Here is a 22,328-nt window from a genome sequence, read left to right as displayed (position 1 = left end):
TGCCCGAGTTTCCCATAATGTTCTCAAAGGTGTGTGAAGTCTGCCAATCCACACTTGGCCTGCGTGGTAGACTACGTCCTAAACTTTCTCATTCTGAGAGGAGATCCGTTCTCAGTAGTGGTCGATAAAATGATGAAAAAATAAAAACTTCCCTATATTTGAATATCACTTTATTAATTAGAAAAAGAATTAAAAACTATATAATTTAACTTCTTAGTTTTTCAAAAAAACCAAATACTGAACACAAAAATCCCATGCCTAAGAAATATGAATCCAAATATATAATATATAACTTTACATGTTATATTACAATGTACATATTGTTATTATGGTTCGATCCAAATATCGCCGATCCAGAAAGAGTGTGTAGCACTCGCCAACAGTATGTTACATAACATTCTTATATTGCACTGTTATTCAGATAAAGACAAACTTGTTATGTTAGCAATATGTTATACTCACATACATACAGCAATGTATAATATTGTGAATTTTGCGGGCGTGTTATGTAACAAAGTTTTATAACATGTTACTTAATCTGGATTCATCCTTAGATTCTGAATGTCATTCTCATTGAATGTACATTCCTAATGTTTTATTAATCGCTCCTTTTTTCAATACAAGTACTTATTGACAAACATAAAAAAAGCTTTAATATTTTCATGGAAGGTATAGAAAATAAATTTAAATCATTAATGATCACCATTGCTGAAATAATTTTTGATAAGTTAATGCTTACAATACTAACATCCAAAGTTTATGAAAAATTAAAGCTCGATTCGCACTATAGTCTATAATAAAAAATAAGTTTATTCAGCTAAAGATATAGACATGAGAAACTATTGCTTTACTTAAGGTGATTTGATAGACCCAGCCGCGAAAATTCAAATTTTAGTTAGTTTTTCGAAAATAGTAGACTAATCATACACCGAAGGCTTCCTGAAAGATAATTTTCTGAATTTTCCTAGATTTGCACAAATATGAAGTAAATGAGTATTTTTGACCAAAGTTTTATGGAAAAACATGTAGATGGATAAATGTTATGCCCGCAAAACTCATTACCATAAACCATCGATGTATGATTAGTCTACTATTTTCGAAAAACTAACTAAAATTTGAATTTTCGCGGCTGGGTCTATCAAATCACCTTAACGTTCATCCAAGTTGTTAGACGGATGGGTGACCAATTAAATTATATTAGTATGAATCGGGCCTTATTCAAGATAATTCTAATTAAATTAATACCAAATCAACTAGTACACTAAACTTCGAGTAAGACTTTACTTAGACTTTATTATAGACATCTTCTAGACAAGCGCGCTAGCATCTTAGGCTGCATCATCACTTGCCACCAGCTAGGCGATTCGCTAACTCAGTGTCTAACACTGAATGATAGCCACCGAGATTGGTTGGTTCTACATTGCTGCTTCACTGGGTGATATTAAAATATTTTTTGGTAGAAAACCTTCAACGGATTAAAAAATGAGCTCAGTGGCTATCATTCAATGTTAGACACTGAGTTAGCTAATCACCCTGCTGGTCTGATTGAAGCCAAGCGCTAGTCTATAAATTTAAAAAAAAATGTCTTAGATCTGAGCGTACTTTCACTTAGCTGACTTTTAGAGATAAAATGAGACAGATTTATGTCAGAGACATAACTTTGTCTTTTTTAAACTCTTAATAAACACAGAGTACGCTTTATAGATCTGTCTTATGCCTCGTATCTATCGGAGCGTAACCGAGACGTGTTTTCGACCAATCAGATTATAGATAAACTAGCTCACGCCCGCGACTTCGTCCGCGTGGACTATTCTATCCCCTTACGGCTTATGACATATGTCGTAGATAATCGCTGGTATTCTCACGGATGACGGATAGAACTCGGATGACGAAAGTGCAGTGCAGCCGTAAGGGGTTGAATTTTCAGAAACCCTTTAAAAAAATTTGAGGGGTTGAAATTTCAGACATCCGTTAAAAAAATTGGCATGCAGATAGATAGCTATTATAATAGCTGTCTGCATGCCAAATTTCAGCCCAATCTGTCATCCGTTTTTTCGCTCCTGATATTTTCGTCCGATAAAAATTTAGTGTACTAATACCGATTTGGTGGTTCGGTTTTACAAAATCTCCGACAAGTGTAAACATATTACTATCCTTTTCAGAAAGGAACATTGTGATAAAGACAACACTACTTTTAGACCTATATAAGAAAATAGAAAGCCGAATCGATTACCTAATAATTTTATTAAAAAAACTAATTTTTAACTCTTTGAGATCTTTTTGCACTTAATAATTTATGAATCGACGATGAAAATAAACTTTTTAGAAAAAAACTTAAATCTAATGGGTAAATCATCGAAATACTTGATTTTTAACCGTAAAACTTAATGTATTGAAGTTTCATTTTTTTCAGCACAGTTTTGTTGGCAATTTTAATAAAAAAAATTGCAAAAAATATACAGGGTTACAGGAAAAGAGGACACGATCCCGTTAGGGGGTTATAGTACAGGACATTAGCTATCAAACGACTCCTAAAGTGCTTATGCGAAAGTGTATCGTTTTCGAGTTATTCATTTTTTTATTTTTTTTTAGGTAAAGGGGTGTTTGCCACTTTAAAAATTAGTAAAAAAGAGAAACAATGTATTTCATCAGATTTTTTTTTATTTCTTGCTAGTGCATATCCTTGTTAATAATAAACAGTTATAAAACAAGAAAAATCTTCAAGAATTTTAAAATTCCAGCCCAAAAACTGTAAAATTTTTCGATTTTTAAATTTAATACTTTGAATAACTTGCAAATTTTCTATAAAAATTGCTATGGCACTTATCCTGCGGATTATTTTAAAAACATCTACATTTTGTTGGCTATCCATTGGTACAAAAAGATTACAAAAAAAACCATAAAATCAAGAAAAAATTACACAACAAAGAGACCAGGTAGAAAATTTCAACAAATGCTATTGCCAAAGAATTAAATCAGAATCAATGTAAAAACGAGTTTAATGCAAAATCGTTAAAGATTATTTATCAATGGGGTCAAAAGGTAAAATAAAATCAGTCAAGTGCGAGTTGGGCTCGCACATGAAGGGTTCCGTACCATCGTACAAGAAATAACACTTTTTAATTTTTTTTAATTTTCATGGCGGCCATTTTGTAATTTTTAGTATTTGTTATTATAGCGGCAAAAGAAATACACATTCCGTGAAAATTTCATGTTCGTCCGACCGTCTGTCCGGCCGTCCGTTTGTCTGTCAGTGGACTGTATCACGTGAACCCTTATAGGTAGAGACTTGAAGTTTGTACAGAATGTGTATTTTTATTGCCGCTGTAACAATATCAATATCCAAGTTTATTTTTTAATATAAAGTCTCTTATTTACTAAATCATAAAAATAAAAGGTAAATTTAATTCCTACATGGTAGCAGAGCGTATATATATTTTATATTCAGCACGAAGTGTAAAGATTTCAAAGATTCATAAAGATAAAAATTTTTGCCAACGTGATTTTGTACACGGCACAAAGTAATTATTTTTCGAAATGTCGTTGATAAGTAATAACTCATTTAGCATTGAGAAATTAAGCGGCAGAGATAATTATTCGACATGGAAGTTCGCTGTACAAACTTACTTGGAACATGAAGAACTCTGGGAGTGTATCACGGGCAAGCAAGTGGACCCATTAAAGGATAAAAAGGCAAGATCAAAAATAATTTTGCTCGTCGACCCCATAAACTACGTGCACATCGAAGAATGCACGTCCGCTAAGCAGGTATGGGACAATTTATCTAAAGCTTTTAGTGATTCCGGCCTAACGAGAAAAGTTGGATTGTTAAAAACACTTATAACTACTACATTGGATAATAGTAACAGCATCGAAGATTATGTCAATAAAATAATGTCGACTGCGCATAAGCTGCGTAGCATTAATTTCAAAATCGATGATGAATGGCTAGGCACACTTCTGTTAGCGGGCCTACCCGACACGTATAAGCCTATGCTCATGGCCTTAGAAAGCTCAGGCATTACTATCTCCGCTGATGCTGTTAAAACAAAAATTTTGCATTCATCTGCAGCATTTTATATCTCTAAATCTCAGAATATTAAGAACAATAGTAGTAATAAAGGCAAATCCAAGGGTCCACGTTGCTATAATTGCAATAAATTTGGCCATATTAGTAAATTTTGTAGAAATAAGGACAGAAAATCTGAAAATAAGAGTAATAACAGTGGTTTTGTAGCTGCATTTTCAGCCGTTTCAGTCAACGATGAACATAGTTGGTACATAGACTCCGGAGCATCTGTACACATGACCAAACATAAGGAATGGCTATCAGATGTATGTTTGCCGAGTCAATCTCATGTACGTATAGCAGATGACAAGGTGCTCAAAGTCGAATTGTGTGGAAGTACCACTATAACCATCCCGGGAACTAATGGTTCATCCAACAAGATTAAGGTAAATAATGTATTTTATGTACCTGATTTAGCAACCAATTTATTATCAGTGAGCAAAATAATTGAAAATGGTTGTAAAATTGAGTTTTCTAATAATGGCTGCCGGATTTTGAACGACAAAGAAGTAATTGTTGCAACAGCCAATTGTTTTAATGGGACTTATAAACTCAACACAAGTGAATCTAGAGGTTTTTCTGCTGTCACAGATAATTCTAATTTTCTTTGGCATCAAAGATTGGCTCATTTGAATTTTAATGACTTGTACAAATTACAAGACTGTGCACTTGGTATCAACTTGACAAAGCAGAAAGAAGATGTATTATGTACACCGTGCCTTCAAGGCAAGCAAACCAGGCAACCTTTCAAGCATGTTGGTTCCCGAGCAAATGATTTGCTAGAACTGATCCATTCTGACATTTGCGGTCCGATGGAGACACTGTCGCTAGGAGGTGCCAGGTACTTTATAACTTTTGTCGATGATTATTCAGGTAAAGTGTTTGTTTATACTTTAGCCAACAAAAGCGAAGCCTTAGAAAAGTTTCAAGAATTTAAAAGCAGTGTTGAAAATGAATTAAATAAATCTATTAAGATACTCCGGTCCGATAATGGCAGGGAATATGTCAATCGTTCATTTGAAAAATTTCTGAAGGACTCTGGTATTACTCATCAAACTAGTAATCCGTATACACCAGAGCAAAATGGGAGAGCAGAACGAATGAATAGAATATTAATAGAAAATACACTCCAAGTTTATTTTTTAATATAAAGTCTCTTATTTACTAAATCATAAAAATAAAAGGTAAATTTAATTCCTACACCTTTTGACCTCATTGAAAAATAATCTTTAACCATTTTGCATTAAACTCGTTTTTACATTGATTCTGATTTAATTCTTTGGCAATAGCATTTGTTAGAATTTTCTACCAGTCAGTCTCTTTGTTGTGTAATTTTTTCTTGATTTTATGATTTTTTTTGTAATCTTTTTATACCAATGGATAGCCAACGAAACGTAGATGTTTTAAAAATAATCCGCAGGATAAGTGCCATAGTAATTTTCACAGAAAATTTGCAAGTTATTCAAAGTATTAAATTTAAAAATCGAAAACTTTTACAGTTTTTGGGCTGTACTTTTAAAATGCTTGAAGATTTTTCTTGTTTTATAACTGTTTATTATTAACAAGGATATGCACTAGCAAGAAATAAAAAAAAATCTGATGAAATACATTGTTTCTTTTTTTTACTAATTTTTAAAGTGGGAAACACCCCTTTACCTAAAAATAAATAAAAAAATGAATAACTCGAAAACGATACACTTTTACATAAGCACTTTAGGGGTCGTTTGATAGCTAATGTCCTGTACTATAACCCCTTAACGGGATCGTGTCCTATTTTCCTGTAACCCTGTATATACAGCACACTACTAAGCATAGTAACAAAAAAATTTTTTTTTGCAAAAAATATCGAAAAAAATAACCTTATTTTTCGTTTAAATAAGGTAACTTTTCGTGCAAATCAAGGAAACTTTTTAAGGTTTGAAATTTTTTGTATAATTTGCTATAAATTATGCTGGATTATTACAGAATGCATACGCAAAAATAAAAAAATCACTCCACATATTACATAAAAAAGTTTTTTTTTCATTATTTATTTATTTGACAACTAAAAACTATCAGGCTGTGTTTGAATAGTGGAAAAATATATAAAAAGATCCGCAAACATATGCCCCGTTTAACAAAAAATAATATTTTATACCTTTATTAAATGAAAAATAAAAAAATAATTTAGTAGGTACTTTTAATTCTTTATTCTGCTAAAAATCAAGTCGAACACAATATGCCAATGGGATCTTGGACTGTAGTAATAAAATGATGTGATTTTTTGTATAGTGGTAGTTTATGGGGCTAGAATTCATTATTAAAGAGAACAATTGAAAAAATCATGATTTTTATTTATTTTAGGTCACGCTGTACGGAAAGCGAATGATGACGTCACAGTGCGTAAACGACAACTATTTTTCAATTTTTTTAACATAAAAATTTCTTATGTTAAAAAATTGAAAATATTTGTCGTTTAGGCAATGTGACGTCATTAATCGCTTTGCGTACAGAGTGACTTAAATAATTAATTATGTTAAAATTAAATAAATATCATGATTTTTTAAAATTATTCTCTTTAATAATTAATTCTAGCCCAATTAACTACCACTATAGAAAAAATCACATCATTTTATTACTTCAGTCCAAGACCCTATTACCAATGACTGGACTGTGGACATATTAATTTTGTGATGATATAATTAATTTATTGTTCATATATAGTTGGGGCCTCTAGTTCCAAACTTTGATATAATCAATGCAACAAAATGATTATTTTGTTGCATGCATTGTTGCAACATTTCATTATATTCATTATATTTGCGACATCCCTGGCACAGTGGTGAGCGCTGTGGTCTTAATAGTGGGAGGTCCCGGGTTCAATTCCTGGCAGGGGTTTGGAATTTTATAATTTCTAAATTTCTGGTCTGGTCTGGTGGGAGGCTTCGGCCGTGGCTGGTTACCACCCTACCGGCAAAGCCGTGCCGCCAAGCGATTTAGCGTTCCGGTACGATGCCGTGTAGAAACCAAAGGGGTATGGGTTTAATAATCACTGCCATACCCCTTCCAGGTTAGCCCGCTATCATCTTAGACTGCATCATCACTTACCACCAGGTGAGATTGCAGTCAAGGGCTAACTTGTATCTGAATAAAAAAAAAGGCAGAAATGCACAGTTCTATCAATGAACTTATTTGGGCCAATTATAGGAATAGACTGTTAGACTGTAGTAAAAATGATGTGATTTTTTGTATGGCGGTAGTTTATAGGGCTAGAATTCATTATTAAAGAGAATAATTTTAAAAAATCATGAGTTTTATTTATTTTTAACATTATGCGGGAAAATATTTTTTGTAAAAATTGAAAAATATTTTCCATTAATAAATGAAATTTAATTATTTTAATAACAAATAAAAATCATGAATTTTAAAAATTATTTCCCTTTAATAATGAATTGTAGCCCCGTAAACTACCGCGATACAAATAAATCACTACATTTTATTACTACAGTTTTACCTGCGTAATATAACTTTTCGAAGATCTTATCCATACTAATATTATAAATGCGAAAGTGTGTCTGTGTGTCTGTCTGTTCGCTAGCCTTTCACGGCCCAACCGTTCAACCGATTTTCACGAAATTTGGTATAGCTTGCATCCCGGGGAAGGACATACTACTTTTTATCCCGGAAAATCAAAGAGTTCCCATGAGATTTTAAAAAACCGAAATCCACGCGGACGAAGTCGCGGGCATCCTCTAGTTATAAATAAGTTGTTATTGTAAAATTAATGTGTGAAAAATAAAGATTTTTATCATTAAGTTTGGCACTAGGGCAGCCATTTTAAATTTAGTTACTGTCCCGCTCCTCATTGTCATGGAACGGACTAAATACTATATCACATTCAGGGCGTAAACTCCTAAAATTCTCGACGCCATTCTCCGTGACGTTTGTACTAGAAAAATCTATGAACGACAAATTAGGAGCCGCCGTCGCCAAGTGAACTAGACTACGATCTGTGATGTTTCTATAACCGGTAACGGATAGAAACCGGAGGCTAGACCGGTCCGGTCGCGACCCGGTCGCCGGACCCGCTAACCTGGGTCCGTCCGGGCCTAAATGTATAATATTGACGTCTTCGCCTTCCGCTCTGCCGAAACGACGCATAGCGAAATCTGTGACTAGACCACTAGAGTTCAGATGGACCCTAGACAGGTTCAAATTCTGTAACAACTGTGATGAATTCCTAGGGAACCTATAGGTATTTAACTGAGGACCTACACCCACATACAAGACATGATGCCTAGGTTCTATATGATATTGCACTGGGGGCAAAGGCTCCCTTTGCACGTTCTCTGGGGGACAATTCAAAAATATTGGAAATCTTTTATCATCAGCCTTATCATTTTGACCATCATTGGAGGTCGAAGCGCCGTCATTGACTCGCTCTTCACTCGGACCCGGTTTCGGATCCTCCATTTTATTTTCACTTTCGTCCTTTTCCAAATCACTTTCATCGTTTCGATTTTGATCCACTTCACGATTCATATTCACGTACACCGGATTTTGGTTCCTTCTAAAACGTATATAACCTAGAGATACTTCTTTTTTATCGTCAGTCAGTTTTTTATTTGGAGTTTTTTGGCAATCATCAGGTTGTTTAGACGTCGATGGTCCGTTATCGGGTCTAGAAGAGCTCGCTAGAAGCATAACATTGTTCTCTCTATCCATTCCGTGATCGATTTTGACGGAATCGATCGATCTCTCGTTTCTATCGTCGTTCGATTGATTTTCCCCATCGTTACTACACCTGGGCCGATCTTCACTATTGTTATTTTGATTGCGATCGTTGCCATCACGACTATTGCGTGTCTTCCTCAAACCATCGACGTTAATAACCCTAAAATCGATTTCAACCTTCGCAATTTCTACATTCCCCATAGGATTATTTATATTATCTTGTGAGTTAGGATCCACGTTGTTCACAATCATTTCTTCTGCGATTCTGCTGCAAGCTTTCCCGATTTCATCGAATATGCAATTGTTTTCATCGTTTTCTACGACGGGTGTTCCAGTATTGGGATTATTACTTTCGATGGTAATTTCCACTTCTGTTCGTATCTGTTTGCAGGACGGCTCGCCGTTATCGTCTCTGTCATTATCTGTGTCATCTCCTGCACCTCTGTTAGGTTTTCTTTTGGTACCTTTTTTATCTTCGTTGTTTTTGTTTCCGTTCGTATCTTTTGATTGAGATCTGAAACAAAATTGGGGTTGAATTTTCAAAAATCCTTTCTTAGCGGATGCCTACGTCATAATAGTCATGCCAAATTTCAGTACGATCCATCCAGTAGTTTGAGCTGTGTGTTGATAGATTAGTCAGTCAGTCACCTTTTCCTTCTATATATGTCTTCAAAATACATTATATCTAACGTACCTTTCATAATTGGTCTCATGGTTTATATATGTGGGTGGTATAGGCTCCCCCGTACCATTCCCAATGTCTTCCATACTTGTGTCTGGGCTGCATTTCTTGAAGCAATCCGGTTCCTGAAACAATCACTAAAGGTTATTCCCGTTGAGTCACAGTGTGTAACACTGTGACTCAATGGGAATTTTTAAAAATAGTTGTCCCGTTGAGTAACAGTGGTACCGATTCTGAGCACAACCTAATTTTAGAGTATTCGCATCCTCTTCTTACTAATGTAATATGAAAAGGACAGACGCCGTTTGACAGTTTTAAATTTAATTTTTAGATGGTAAAACCCGTGATTATAGCGCACAGTCGCGAGCTTACTGTTTAAATTTGTAGCGTGCACTAAAATTTAGAGTCTTTAAATGTAAAGTTCATGTTCTGTCCCTTTTTAGCATTGTTAAAAAGAAAAGGATGCAGATACTTTAAATTTAGTATAGAGAAAGACAACGGAATCGGTGCCATTGTTACTCAGTGGGACAACTATTTTTAAAATACCCGTCGAGTCACACCTACATATTGCGAGTGTAATTTTTACAAACCTTATTATATTGTTTTCTGTATTAATCCATTAAGATAATATATAAAGAGTTAAAGTTTTTGAGTTTGTTTGTAGGAAGTAATCTCTGGAACTACTGAACCGATTTTGAAAATCCTTTCATCAGTCGCTATATTATTCTACATTATTCCTGAGTAACATAGGTTCTTATTTTAAAAGTTCTTTCCACGCTAGCGGTTAAAATGGACTTTTCCACGCAGATTTTGAAGGACAAAGAGAGGCTTTCCTAGCCAGTGAGATAAATAAATAAAATCTCACATGGGTCTCCCATTCGTGCAGCTGCACGTGCGTCGTGCGCTCGTCGTCCGTGTAGTGCGCGTGCGGCTGGACGCGCGTCGTGCGGCGCGCGCTCAGCCACAGCTTCTCCAGCTGAGGAAGCCAGCCCAGCGCAGCCACCTCCGAGTCGCCCACAGGGGACCCGCGGAGGTCTAGACTCTGAGAAACACCAAAATACCCCTATAACCCCGGCTATTTTAGTCTATTATACCCGGCTGTTTGTTGTGGGCTCTTCTCAGACTTGGGCGCGTTTGGAACTAAAGCTACGAAGCTTTAGTTTTTAAGTTCGCGTAAAAATTATCAGCCGCACTCAAGAGTCGCTAATCGTTACTTAAGATTGAGTTAAAACGAGACAGATTTATGTGAGAGATATACATCTGTCTCGTTTTAACTAAACTTAAGTAACGATTAAGCGACTCTGAGTGCGGCAGTAAATCATCTTATAAATGCGACAACTGACTTTCAAAAGTGTAATTTATTACCTATTTTGAATAAACCATTTGATTTGATTTGACATCTTATCACTACCCATATTATAAATGACTAGATGATGTCCGCGACTTCGTCCGCTTGGATTTAGGTTTTTATAAAATCCCGTGGAAACTCTTTGATTTTTCGGGATAAAAAGTAGCATATGTCCTTCCCCGGGATGCAAGCTATCTGTGTGCTAAATTTCATCAAAATCGGTTGATCGGATGGGCCGTGAAAGGCTAGCAGACAGACAGACGTACTTTTGCATTTAACATATTAGTATGGAAATATGGAAAATACACCGACCTTTAGTTAGAAGGAGATAGCGGATTTGTAGAGCATTGTCTCTGTCTTTGAGACCGACAAAACGTCATATGTAGATTATATTTTATACATACCTTCAAAGCTTTAAACCCGTATCTCGCGGTCAGAGATGCGTAAGCGACAAACTCGGTCAGCTTGCAGCAGTCTTGCATCAGCAGCTCCTTCAGCACCGCCAGCTTGCTGATCGGCAGCAGCGTCGCCGGGTCCAGCCACTCGCACTGAGACACGTCCACGCTCTACAATACAACGCATCTGCTGGAGAACTGCTGTCTATACCACTTGCGAGTAAAGCTCTTAAGGGCTAGAACCCAGAGCCGTTAAGCGAATAAAAAAAAATAGACAAAAATTTCGCCATATTGACTCTGTGTCAACTGTCATTCGCCCTTACAGTGCGACAAGGCTATCTTGACGCGTGGCGAAAATCGGAACTAACGTTGCCGTCAAGTGTTCCCTTTGTTCTCCAACAGCGCCCCCCTGTCAATGTCATTCAAGTGCCAAGAAAGCCTTGTCGCACTGTAGATTAAGGACTACAATCGTACTTTTGACATGACAGTTGACACACAGAGCAAATTTATGGCAAGTTTTTCTCAAGTCTCGATTTTTTTAATCACGAAAAAAAATCTCTTGGTCAGAAAGAACTTTCCAACACACTTATAGTAAAGGGCTCACTCTTTCACGTAATCTCATACAAATGATTGGTTGGTCACTCAAAATGGTTAACGCCTACTGAGTTTTTTGGCTCAATCATTTGTATGAGATTGCATAACAGAGAGAGCGCTATACAAGCTTGCAGCAGTCCTGTATCAGCAGCTCTTCCAGCACCGCCAGCTTGCTGATCGGCAGCAGCGTCGCCGGGTCCAGCCACTCGCACTGAGACACGTCCAAGCTCTACAATACAACGCATCTGCTGGACAGCTGCTGTCTATACCACTTGCGAGTAAAGCTCGAAAGGGCTAGCACCTAGAGCCGTTAAGCCAGTTAAAAAAAATCGGTGGCGGTTGAACTATCCAACACACTTATCAAGCCAGAAGAACAAAAAAACAAACACACTTATCTATCTGTACCCTTATTATGGGCCGGTTGTTTCAACAAATTTTGACGGACACGTTACCTTTAAATATGGCGCTAACGAACGGAAGGAAAGAAAAAGCGTTGATTCAGCATCTATTAGTTAGCGCTAACGTTCGTTAAAAAGTTACGTTTACGTTAACCAGTGCTGGCGCCATTGTTGATCGTCAAATCAGTTCGTAACTTCATACATCTTACAAACAGAATATTTTATTTACAAATTATAATGGAATCAATTTAATTCAATGCTTTTAATGGTAGTTTTTTTTTTAAGATGAAAGAGAATTTGTAAAAAAGAAAAAGTGTTTAAAATGCGAAGTAGCAATATTAATAACTATGTATATAATTTAATATACTTAAAATGAAATAAAAAAAGGATACGGAGAAGTAAGTTAATTTTTAGGGTTAGTTTCGCAACCAAAATAACAATAACGAACAGTTTTTTTTTTACAATGAAGCAACGCACTTAAATTAACAGATGTTAAAGTTCCTCTACGTCTGTTAAATTTTAACGAACGTATCTTACGAAGACCAATGGTTTGAAACAACCGGCCCTATAAATGCGAAAGTGTGTTTTGGTTTGTTGGTTTGTTGGTTTGAACTTAAAAACTTAATTTTATTTTATTTTATTTATTCAGATACAAGTTAGCCCTTGACTGCAATCTCACCTGGTGGTAAGAGATGATGCAGTCTAAGATGATAGCGGGGTAACCTGGAAGGGGTATGGCAGTTTTTATTAAACCCAATACCCCTTTGGTTTCTACACGGCATCGTACCGGAACGCTAAATCGCTTGGCGGCACGGCTTTGCCGATAGGGTGGTAACTAGCCACGGCCGAAGCCTCCCACCTCCCACGAATTCCACGCGGACGAAGTTGCGGGCATCAGCTAGCAGCATAATAAAGCAGAAAGATTACCTCCAAAAATGGCATGTACTCCTGGACCCTGAACAGGAATGACTTGTCGTAAGTGATGTTGTAGCATTTCGTTCCACGTAAGGAAAGCTTCTTCAAAATCCGTGGGAAGGCACTGATGGAGGTCTGCAACCAAGGGTACATTATTGCAAAAACCGGCCAAGTGCGAGTCACGCTCGCGCACTGAGGGTTCCGTACTACAATCATATTTTATCGACATTTTGCACGATAATTCAAAAACTATGATGCATAAAAATAAATAAAAATCTATTTTAGAATGCACAGGTGAACACCTTTCATATGATACCCCACTTGATATAGTTATCTTACTTAGAAAATTGAAAATATTAATTATTAGTTCATGACAACAATTTAATTTTTTTTTGTGTGATGTTACCACAAATTCACGTTTTTCAGATTTTTCCCCGAATGTCAGCTATAAGACCTACCTACCTGCCAAATTTCATGATTCTAGGTCAACGGGAAGTACCCTGTAGATTTCTTGACAGACAGACAACAAAGTGATCCTATAAGGGTTCCGTTTTTCCTTTTGAGGTACGGAACCCTAAAAATTAAGTTACTTTTATTTATTTAGAGCCTCAATAGCTCAACGGGTAAAGGAGTGGACTGAAACCGAAAAGTCGACGGTTCAAACCCCGCCCGTTGCACTATTGTCGTACCTACTCCTTACACAAGCTTGACGCTTAGTTGGAGAGGAAAGGGGAATATTAGTCATTTAACATGGCTAATATTCTTTTTAAAAAAATAATTAAATACAATATTTACTAGTAGGTAGGTATATAAAATTCATCATAAGAAAGCTCAGAGTCGCTCAGCGGGCGATGGAGAGAGCTATGTGCGGAGTTTCTCTACGTCATCAAATCAGACATGAGGAGATCCGTAGGAGAACTAGAGTAATCGACATAGCTCAACGGGTTGCGAAGCTGAAGCTAGTTTGGTGAGGAACATGTGGTACTCAGATCTAACAGCAGCGCCTTAGAGAGAGTGAACTGGGGCCCGCTGCAGCTCTGTGGCCCCACTCACCCTTCCTCCTCATCATCAGGATATACTCACAGTACTGCAGTCGATGTTGCAATACTCGAGCGCCAGAGTGGTGAGGTGGGGACATGTGGTACTCAGATCTAGCAGCAGCGCCTTAGAGAGAGTGAACTGGGGCCCGCTGCAGCTCTGTGGCCCCACTCACCCTTCCTCCTCATCATCAGGATATACTCACAGTACTGCAGTCGATGTTGCAATAGTCGAGCGCCAGAGTGGTGAGGTGGGGACATGTGGTACTCAGATCTAGCAGCAGCGCCTTCGAGAGAGTGAACTGGGGCCCGCTGCAGGTCTGTGGCCCCACTCGCCCCTCCTCCTCATCCTCGGGCCAGATTGGAAAGCAACGGTGTCTGAGGAGAACAGAACGTATTAACTCAAACTTCGTTATAACTTAGCACATTACACTAGACAATGTATAACAAAGAGGAGCGTTCACACTCACACACACACACACACACACACACACACACACACACACACACACACACACACACACACACACACACACACACACACACACGCGCGCGCACGCACGCACGCACGCACGCACGCACGCACGCACGCACGCACGCACACACGCACGCACATACGCACGCACGCAAGAAACCTACAGGGTACTTCCCGTTGACTAAGAATTATGAAATTTTTTAGGAAGAACATTCGGGGAAAAATCTGAAAACCGTGAATTTGTGGTTACATCACACAAAAAACTATTGTGGTCATGAACTAATAATTAGTATTTTCAATTATCAAAGTAAGATAGCTATATCAAGTGTTGTATCATATGAAAGGGCTTCACCTGTGGACTCTAAAACAGATTTTTATATATTTTTATGAATCACAGTTTTTGATTTATCGTGTAAATGTTCTATACAACAAGAGAGCTATGTCCAGCGGTGGGCGTGGGGTCTAGCTTACCTGGGGAACGGGGAGCGTTGCGCGCTTATGAAGAGTCTTGCCGGATGGGCGGGGTGGCGCTCCAGGCCTCCCAACATTCTGTTCACGTTTGTGCTGATTGCCTCTGTAATATAAAAATAATTAAATTAATTAAGTTTCTTAGGAAGATAGCGGGAAGTGGGTGGATGAGGAAGGCGGAAGATCGTGTGTGGTGGCGCGCTCTTGGGAAGGCCTATGTCCAGCAGTGGACGCAAAATCAAAGAGTTCCCGCGGGATTTTGAAAAATGTAAATCCACGAGGACGAAGTGGCGGGCATCAGCTGGTATTATAAATGCGAATGTGTGTCTGTCTGTATGTCTGTCTGTCTGCCAGCTGTTCACGGCTCAACCATTCAACCGGTTTTGACGAAATTTGGTACAGATATGGTAGACGATAGCTTGCATCCAGGGGACGAGACATAGCCTACTTTTTATCCCGGAAAATTGAAGAGTTCCCACGGGAGTTTTTAAAAACCTAAATCCACGCGGTCCCGCTGACACCTTGCGGGTGCGGAACACTAAAAACAAATAACCGCATACCTATAATGCTGAGGTCCTGGACGGTTTCTTCGTCACAATTGTCTTTGGTTTCCTGCTCCGCCTCCTTGCGTGTCATATTTATGAACCCCATGCAACTGAGGACAAGCAAATTATCATGATCATCATACCTATTCGAAAAACTAAATAACTGTTCAGATTTAATAATCATTAAAAAACAGACAAATATGAATATGTCGGCAGCGCCGTTATTAGTTGAAAACAGATTGCTCATTGAACATCGCGTCATCGTCACCACCGTCGTTGTGAGCCTATGAAATCGCAGTGTGTCACGATTCATTATTCGTCTGGCTCTCGCCGAAGGCACTTTTCAGTAGTGATTATTATTCGTGTGGCTCTTGCCGAGGGCACTTCTCAGTAGACACTATGTGTGTCGTATTGTAGGTTTTATTATTATTGTTGTTGTAACCTAATGTGGTACCTGTTCGTTCGGCTAGTTAATGTTGTGGTGTGCTAGGTTAGCTGGTTGGTCTGGTACCGGTATGGGGATGGAGGAGCCGGTGTAGGTAGGGACCTAGTTAGGGTTGTCTGGATAGTGGTAGTGGGTGATAGGAGATGTTGGTGTCTAGCCCCATTAACTGCCGCTATACAATAAATCACGTCGTTTTATTACTACAGTCCAAGACCGTATTGACCATCAGAAAGTGTATACAATAATACCCAATCTGAAAAATGATTTGAGTTTAAGTTTGACTCACCCGTCTGCGTCCCGCGCGAAGCCAGACAGCTTCAAGACATGCGTGTCCTTGTGCAGAGCATTGTCCAGGAGCCACCTGAGTCTGGCTTTAGAGCATTCATCGGAGCGCCACTCCACTTAACGCCAGAGGGAGCGCTCGAGCACCAAACGACCGAGGCAGGAACACGAGCTGTTGACAACAAACAAGTTGGACTCACCCGTCTGCGTCCCGCGCGAAGCCCGACAGCTTCAAGACATGCGTGTCCTTGTGCAGAGCATTGTCCAGGAGCCACTTGAGTCTGGGTTTAGAGCACTCATCGGAGCGCCACTCCACGTAACGCCAGAGGGAGCGCTCGAGCACCAAACGACCGAGGCGGGAACACGAGCTGTTGACAACAAACATACCCCTTCCAGGTTAGCCCACTTCCATCTTAGACTGCATCATCTGCGCCAGAGAGGTCGTCAAAAATGCAATACATATTATAGAATAATATAAATATATAAAAGGAAAAGGTGACTGACTGACTGACTGACTGATCTATCAACGTACAACCGAAACTACTGGAAGGATCGGGATGAAATTTGGCATGCAGATAGCTATTATGACGTAGGCATCCGCTAAGAAAGGATTTTTGAAAATTCAGCCCTTAAGGGGTAAAATAGGGGATTGAAATTTGCGTAGTCCACGCGGACGAAGTCGCGGGCATAAGCTAGTAAATAAATAAAGGTTTATTTAGCTCACAAAACAATACAAGAGAAAAAAAATAACAAAATGTTAAAAAATCTGATCAAGTAGAAAATTTCAACTTACAATCCCAAAGCTTTCAGATCTCTAGCTGTACAGTATTTCAGGATGTACAGCAGAACGTCGTCAGACAGGTCCAGCAGGGAGACATGTCTCTGAGACATGGAAGCTGTGGAACAAGAGAATTTTTTTTTTAATCACCAGCATAATCCATTAAAACACTTTCTGACCAACAGAGTTATTCACATAATCTCTATATATAAAAATGAATCACTAAATGTGTTGCTGATCGCAAATCCAATTTTGCCAATTATTTTTTTATAACACTCCTTGAAGTACGAGGATGGTTCTTACGGAGCGAAAAATTAAAAAAATTGCCTGAAAAAGAATCAACTGTTAGGCGGTACGAAGTTCGCCAGGGCAGCTAGTTAAATATATAAAAGGAAAAGGTGACTGACTAACTGACTGATCTATCAACGCACAGCTCAAACTACTGGACACTGCCAAACTACTGAAATTTGCCATGCAGATAGCTATTATGACATAAACATCCGCTAAGTAAATTTGAAAATTCAACCCCTAAGGGGGTAAAACCTGGGTTTGAAAAAGGTAAAGATTGTAAGTTCGTTTGTGGGGGTAATTTCTGGAACTACTGAACCAATTTTGAACATTCTCTCACCAGTAGAAAGATACAATATTCCTGTGACAGGCTATATTTTATTTTTTTTAAATTAGAGATCCCTACGAAAATTGTAACCAGCTACTAGGGCGTAGCTTGGGCGGGTCTCTAGTACTTAATGAGGGTGGATGACAAAAAGGTTGTACATAATGCCTTCATGAATAATATTTACTATTATAATAATCGTAGATTCTATTCAGTAAGAACTGACCGAAATCAATTTTTTTAATGATATTTTTGGGTGAAAAACACCTTTACAGCACGTATTATATACGATAATCACTAAAATTGTAAGCAACTTTTTTTCGACCTACCGTCCTGCTCACTTAGATCACCGCACGACATCGGCACGAAGCCGCTATCGTCCAAATCCTTTTTCTCTTCACAAATACTCTCTGTAGAACACATTTTCAAGCTAAGTCTCGAACACTTTCAGGAGTAAAACAGTTCTTTGCACTGAATACAAAAATATCTCGACCACCTTTCGACCACAAAGGAACATCAAATCATGTCAACGAAACGCTGACTAAGCGTAACATGAAAACAAGATGTAAACAATTTAAGTATATCCTAAAATTGGAACCGTTCCAATTAATTTTAAAGAAGAAATTCAGTAACTCCAAGTTCAAGCACCCCGAGAAAATAAGAAATTTGACAGAAGAAGGTAAGAAAATTGATTTGACAAATGTCAGTATTTTGCTGCGCATAGTGACGCGCAAGAAATTAAAAATCGATCAATTGTTTTTTTTGTTCGGTTCATACCGATTATTAAAATGCTTTGAGCATAGGGGTGCAACTCCAGAACATTAAAAAATCGCAAATTGAAATTCGCTTGTGGTGCCATCTAAGCGCGAGCACGGCGAAACAAATAGATAACAGTTTACAAAAGACGTCAACAGATGGCGGGCACATTGCTGTAATTTTAATGACATTAATAAATTATAACCTCTGTGATTATAACCAACTTTTCATGTTTTCGTGTGCTGTAGTAAATATTTATATTTCTGTTAAATTTATCTGACCCTGCTTTAATAACAGGACTCTGTAGTCTGTATTTCCTTTCACCACCTCGATAACTATATTCTAAGGATTGATTTACGGACTCGATTCATGCCTGAACGACTGACCACGGCTACGGATTACGGACTTGTTTTTGCTTTGTGAAATGATTTTTCTGTGAATATAAAATTTGTGCAGAAAAATGCCACGGAGATCTCGATGTGTGTCTGGATGTGACTAATTCGGTAAGTATAAAATCAGCTCACTCGTAATCTAACTCAAAATTACTTCAATGAGTCAAACTCTGTGCACCATTAAGGCACTATTAGGACATTAGGTATTTTATCATGATACTAGGTACCTACCTATATAATTCCTGCGATTTCGTCAGCTCGAAAAACTATTTTAGAAATCCCGTGAGCAGTCCAATTTTCCGGGATAAAAGTGGCCTACAAGTTACAACCGTCTGATGCAAGCTATCTCTGTACCAAACAGATCATCTGTTTGGTACAGAGATAGCCTGACCACCACTTTGTCTACGTGGATTTAGGGTTTTTGAGAATCCCATGGGAACTGTTTGATTTTTCCGTGACAAAAGAAGCCTATGTCCTTACCTGGATGCAAGCTATCTCTGTACTAACTTTCATCATATACGGTTACACAAATTTACTGTAAAAAGCTAGCATACAGACAGGTTGACACACTTTTGCATTTATCATATTGCTTATTAACTACTAATTCTGTAAATTTTTTGTTTTGTAATTAAGTGTACTTACAACATTTGTTTTGAACTTTATTGACTAAGTTATTTTTATATTATAGGTATCAACTATCAACTAATAATACTAAGTACAATAAGTAAGTATTGACTAATGCATATTTTATGTTACTATTTTTTCAGATGTTTGTATGGCTTTCCAAAACCTGGCTACTCCTCTCTATGAAACCATTTAAACAATGAAAAGAGATAGTAGGACAACATTTAGAAAGCAAGACTGATGATGAAATATATACCTAGTTACGAATTGTCAAATTTGCAATCACCAATTTGAAGATCGTTGAAATACACCAGTTGTGGTAGTAATATGAAAGTTATGAAAAGTAAATAACCAAAAATTTTGGATTTGAGCGTTACCTATTTCACAATCTCGTGGGTCTTGAATTTGGGTATGTATTTTACGTACCTAGTTACGAATTTATGAAAATAAAATACTTTACAAAACCTTAAAACCTTTTTATTTCTAGGTATAGTGTTTTATAATTTAGTATCTTAAAGAGTCAGTCTTGTAATATATATTTTTAAACATGTTTTAAACAAACGTTAATGGAATTATTGATATTTTTTTAAAACATGTTCAAAAATATAAAATATGCTAGTAAAGTACTTTTATAAATAACATTTAAATTTTCGCGCCCTCGCACGCCTAGCGCGCTATTAGTGCCCTCTAGATGTGAGCACACGCGTAACTTTGAAAAAGAAATCTTAAGTCGCACATCTATCTCTAGTAATATAGTTGATAATCTATGGCTTTGAGTGTGCTTTCAGCTTTATATATAAACTGGAGTTCAGAGCAGTGCATTATTTGACAGTTAAAAAAACTATTTTGTCTATGGTTTTCTTTCACGTGTGTTTTTGACAGAGGCAAAATCTGTCTTCAGCAAAATAAATAAAATTTATCGAAATGGCGAAATCAATCAGGAGTAAATGGAAGCGAAAATGCAGAGCTGTAAAACGGGAACGATATGCTGTGAAAGAACTAGCCAGGCTGAAGAAAATGTTGGGAGTAAAAGAGGAAGAAAAAGTCAATGAAAGTGAGGTTATGGAATCGGACCAAGTTATTTTTCTCGATGCTGGCCAGATAAGTAAGAAAAAAAAGAAAAAGCAGGAACCCAAGGCAGCCCCGGAGGAAGACGAAGACATACAAATGAGTTCAGATGACGAAAAAGTCGAAGTTGACGCAGAAAATGGGAAAAAACGGATATTCAGTTCGAAGACTTTGAAAGATCAAAATGGGCAATACCCAGTGTGGTTACACAAACGTAAAATCGCCAAATTGGCTGGTAACAAGAAGACTATGAAGAAAAAGTCGAAAAAAAGGAGACGATAACTTAATTTCGCCGTATTTAGTTCTAAGTTTATGTGGGATTATTCAGTTCAAAGTTACAACTCAAGCATACAACTTCTGTATTGTATATACTTCGTCAATTCACTTACAAACAATTTTATTATATTATTTTGCAAACAAAACAATATATTTTAGTGATACACCTTTTTGGGAATAGCCAATGAACAGTAACAGTACAATATCAGCTGCAGCTCACTACAGAGCATGGGTCTCCTCTCAAAGTGAGAAGGGTTTTGGCCAGTCTACCATGCTGCATGCATGCATTTGGCCATAGCTGGCCATGTGCGGATTAGTAGACTTCACACACCTTTGATAACATTATGGAGAACTCGATTAGAATCACAGCTTTCTACAATATCTAAATTGTTTTATCATGCTTAAAACAAGCAACTCTGATAAGTTAAAGGTCACTTGCTTTAACGGTGAAGGAAAGGAAGGAGGAACCGCCGACTACCGATTAGGAGGCGGACGTCCTAACCACACTATCACAGCAGGCATACAAAAAAAAAGAAAATTATATATTATTATGATTATGATTCAAATTAAGGGGTTCACGAGGTTTATAACTTGCACCTTTCAGTAAAGCCTTATCCAACTCGTGCTTATGTTCATCGGAGAGCATGTGACTAGAGACCAAGTGTACGGGTGTGACGATGCTACATAACATGGTAGGCAGGTAGGTCTTATAGCGCAAGTAAAGGAATAAATAAGTATTAAAGAAAATTGTGGTTACATCACAAATTAAAATGTGTTCATGAACAAATAATTAGTATTTTCAAAGTAAGATAACTATACCAAGGGGGGATCATATGAAAGGACTTTACTTGTACATTCCAAAACTGGATGGGTTCGAAACTAGTCAGGCTTACATCGACTAAACACATGAGTAAAGCCGGGTGTGAGATATGTGCCTACCTAAGTATAATATAAATAATAGACAAAAAACAAGAAAATTATTTATTATTATGATTCAAATCAAAGGGTTCACAAGGTTTGTAACTTTCAGCTTTCAGTAAAGCCTTATCCAACTCATGCTTGTGTTCATCGGAGAGCACGTGACTAGAGACCAAGTGTACGGGTGTAACGATGCTGCATAGCGTGCAATAGCAGTGCGAATTGCTAATCTGAAAAGAACCAAAAAATATTAGTTTAGGGATATTTTTTTAGGGTTCCGTACCTCAGAAGGAAAAAAGGAACCCTTATAGGATCACTTTGTTGTCTGTCTGTCCGCTGTCGTGTCTGTCAAGAAAACCTATAGTGTACTTGCCGTTGACCTAAAATCATGTTTGGTGGGAAGGTAGTGATGATGCAGTCTAAGATGGAAGCGGACTAACCTGCAAGGAGTATAGCAGTTTTTATCAATCCCCCTTTGGTTTACACATCGTACCGGTACGCTTGGCGGCACAGCTTTGCCGGTAGGGTGGTAACTAG

The 22,328-nt window shown here is 37.6% G+C and overlaps 2 protein-coding genes across 2 annotated transcripts in view; one reads left to right on the top strand and one right to left on the bottom strand.

The window, feature by feature from the left end:
- The window catches only part of LOC117994911 (uncharacterized), a 43,072-nt gene extending 24,650 nt beyond the window's left edge, over positions 1–18,422 (bottom strand). Inside the window, 12 exon segments of the mRNA XM_069508115.1 lie at positions 7,937–9,296; positions 9,477–9,589; positions 10,330–10,506; positions 11,217–11,378; positions 13,127–13,249; positions 14,198–14,322; positions 14,363–14,529; positions 15,098–15,200; positions 15,655–15,749; positions 16,567–16,734; positions 17,160–17,262; positions 18,087–18,422. Of these exon segments, the coding sequence (XP_069364216.1) occupies positions 7,937–9,296; positions 9,477–9,589; positions 10,330–10,506; positions 11,217–11,378; positions 13,127–13,249; positions 14,198–14,322; positions 14,363–14,529; positions 15,098–15,200; positions 15,655–15,749; positions 16,567–16,734; positions 17,160–17,262; positions 18,087–18,180 (2,790 nt within the window). The 5' untranslated portion in view covers positions 18,181–18,422.
- Positions 18,423–20,383: 1,961 nt separating this feature from the next.
- On the top strand, positions 20,384–21,022 carry LOC117995108 (protein LLP homolog). The gene has a single exon (XM_034983115.2). It carries the CDS (start codon positions 20,454–20,456, stop codon positions 20,877–20,879), a length of 426 nt encoding a protein of 141 aa, XP_034839006.1. The 5' UTR covers positions 20,384–20,453; the 3' UTR covers positions 20,880–21,022.
- Positions 21,023–22,328: the final 1,306 nt, after the last annotated feature.

The sequence above is a fragment of the Maniola hyperantus genome, chromosome 28 (assembly GCF_902806685.2).
Source record: "Maniola hyperantus chromosome 28, iAphHyp1.2, whole genome shotgun sequence".
Lineage (NCBI taxonomy): Eukaryota > Metazoa > Arthropoda > Insecta > Lepidoptera > Nymphalidae > Maniola > Maniola hyperantus.
This window is presented reverse-complemented; position numbering and strand designations above follow the sequence as displayed.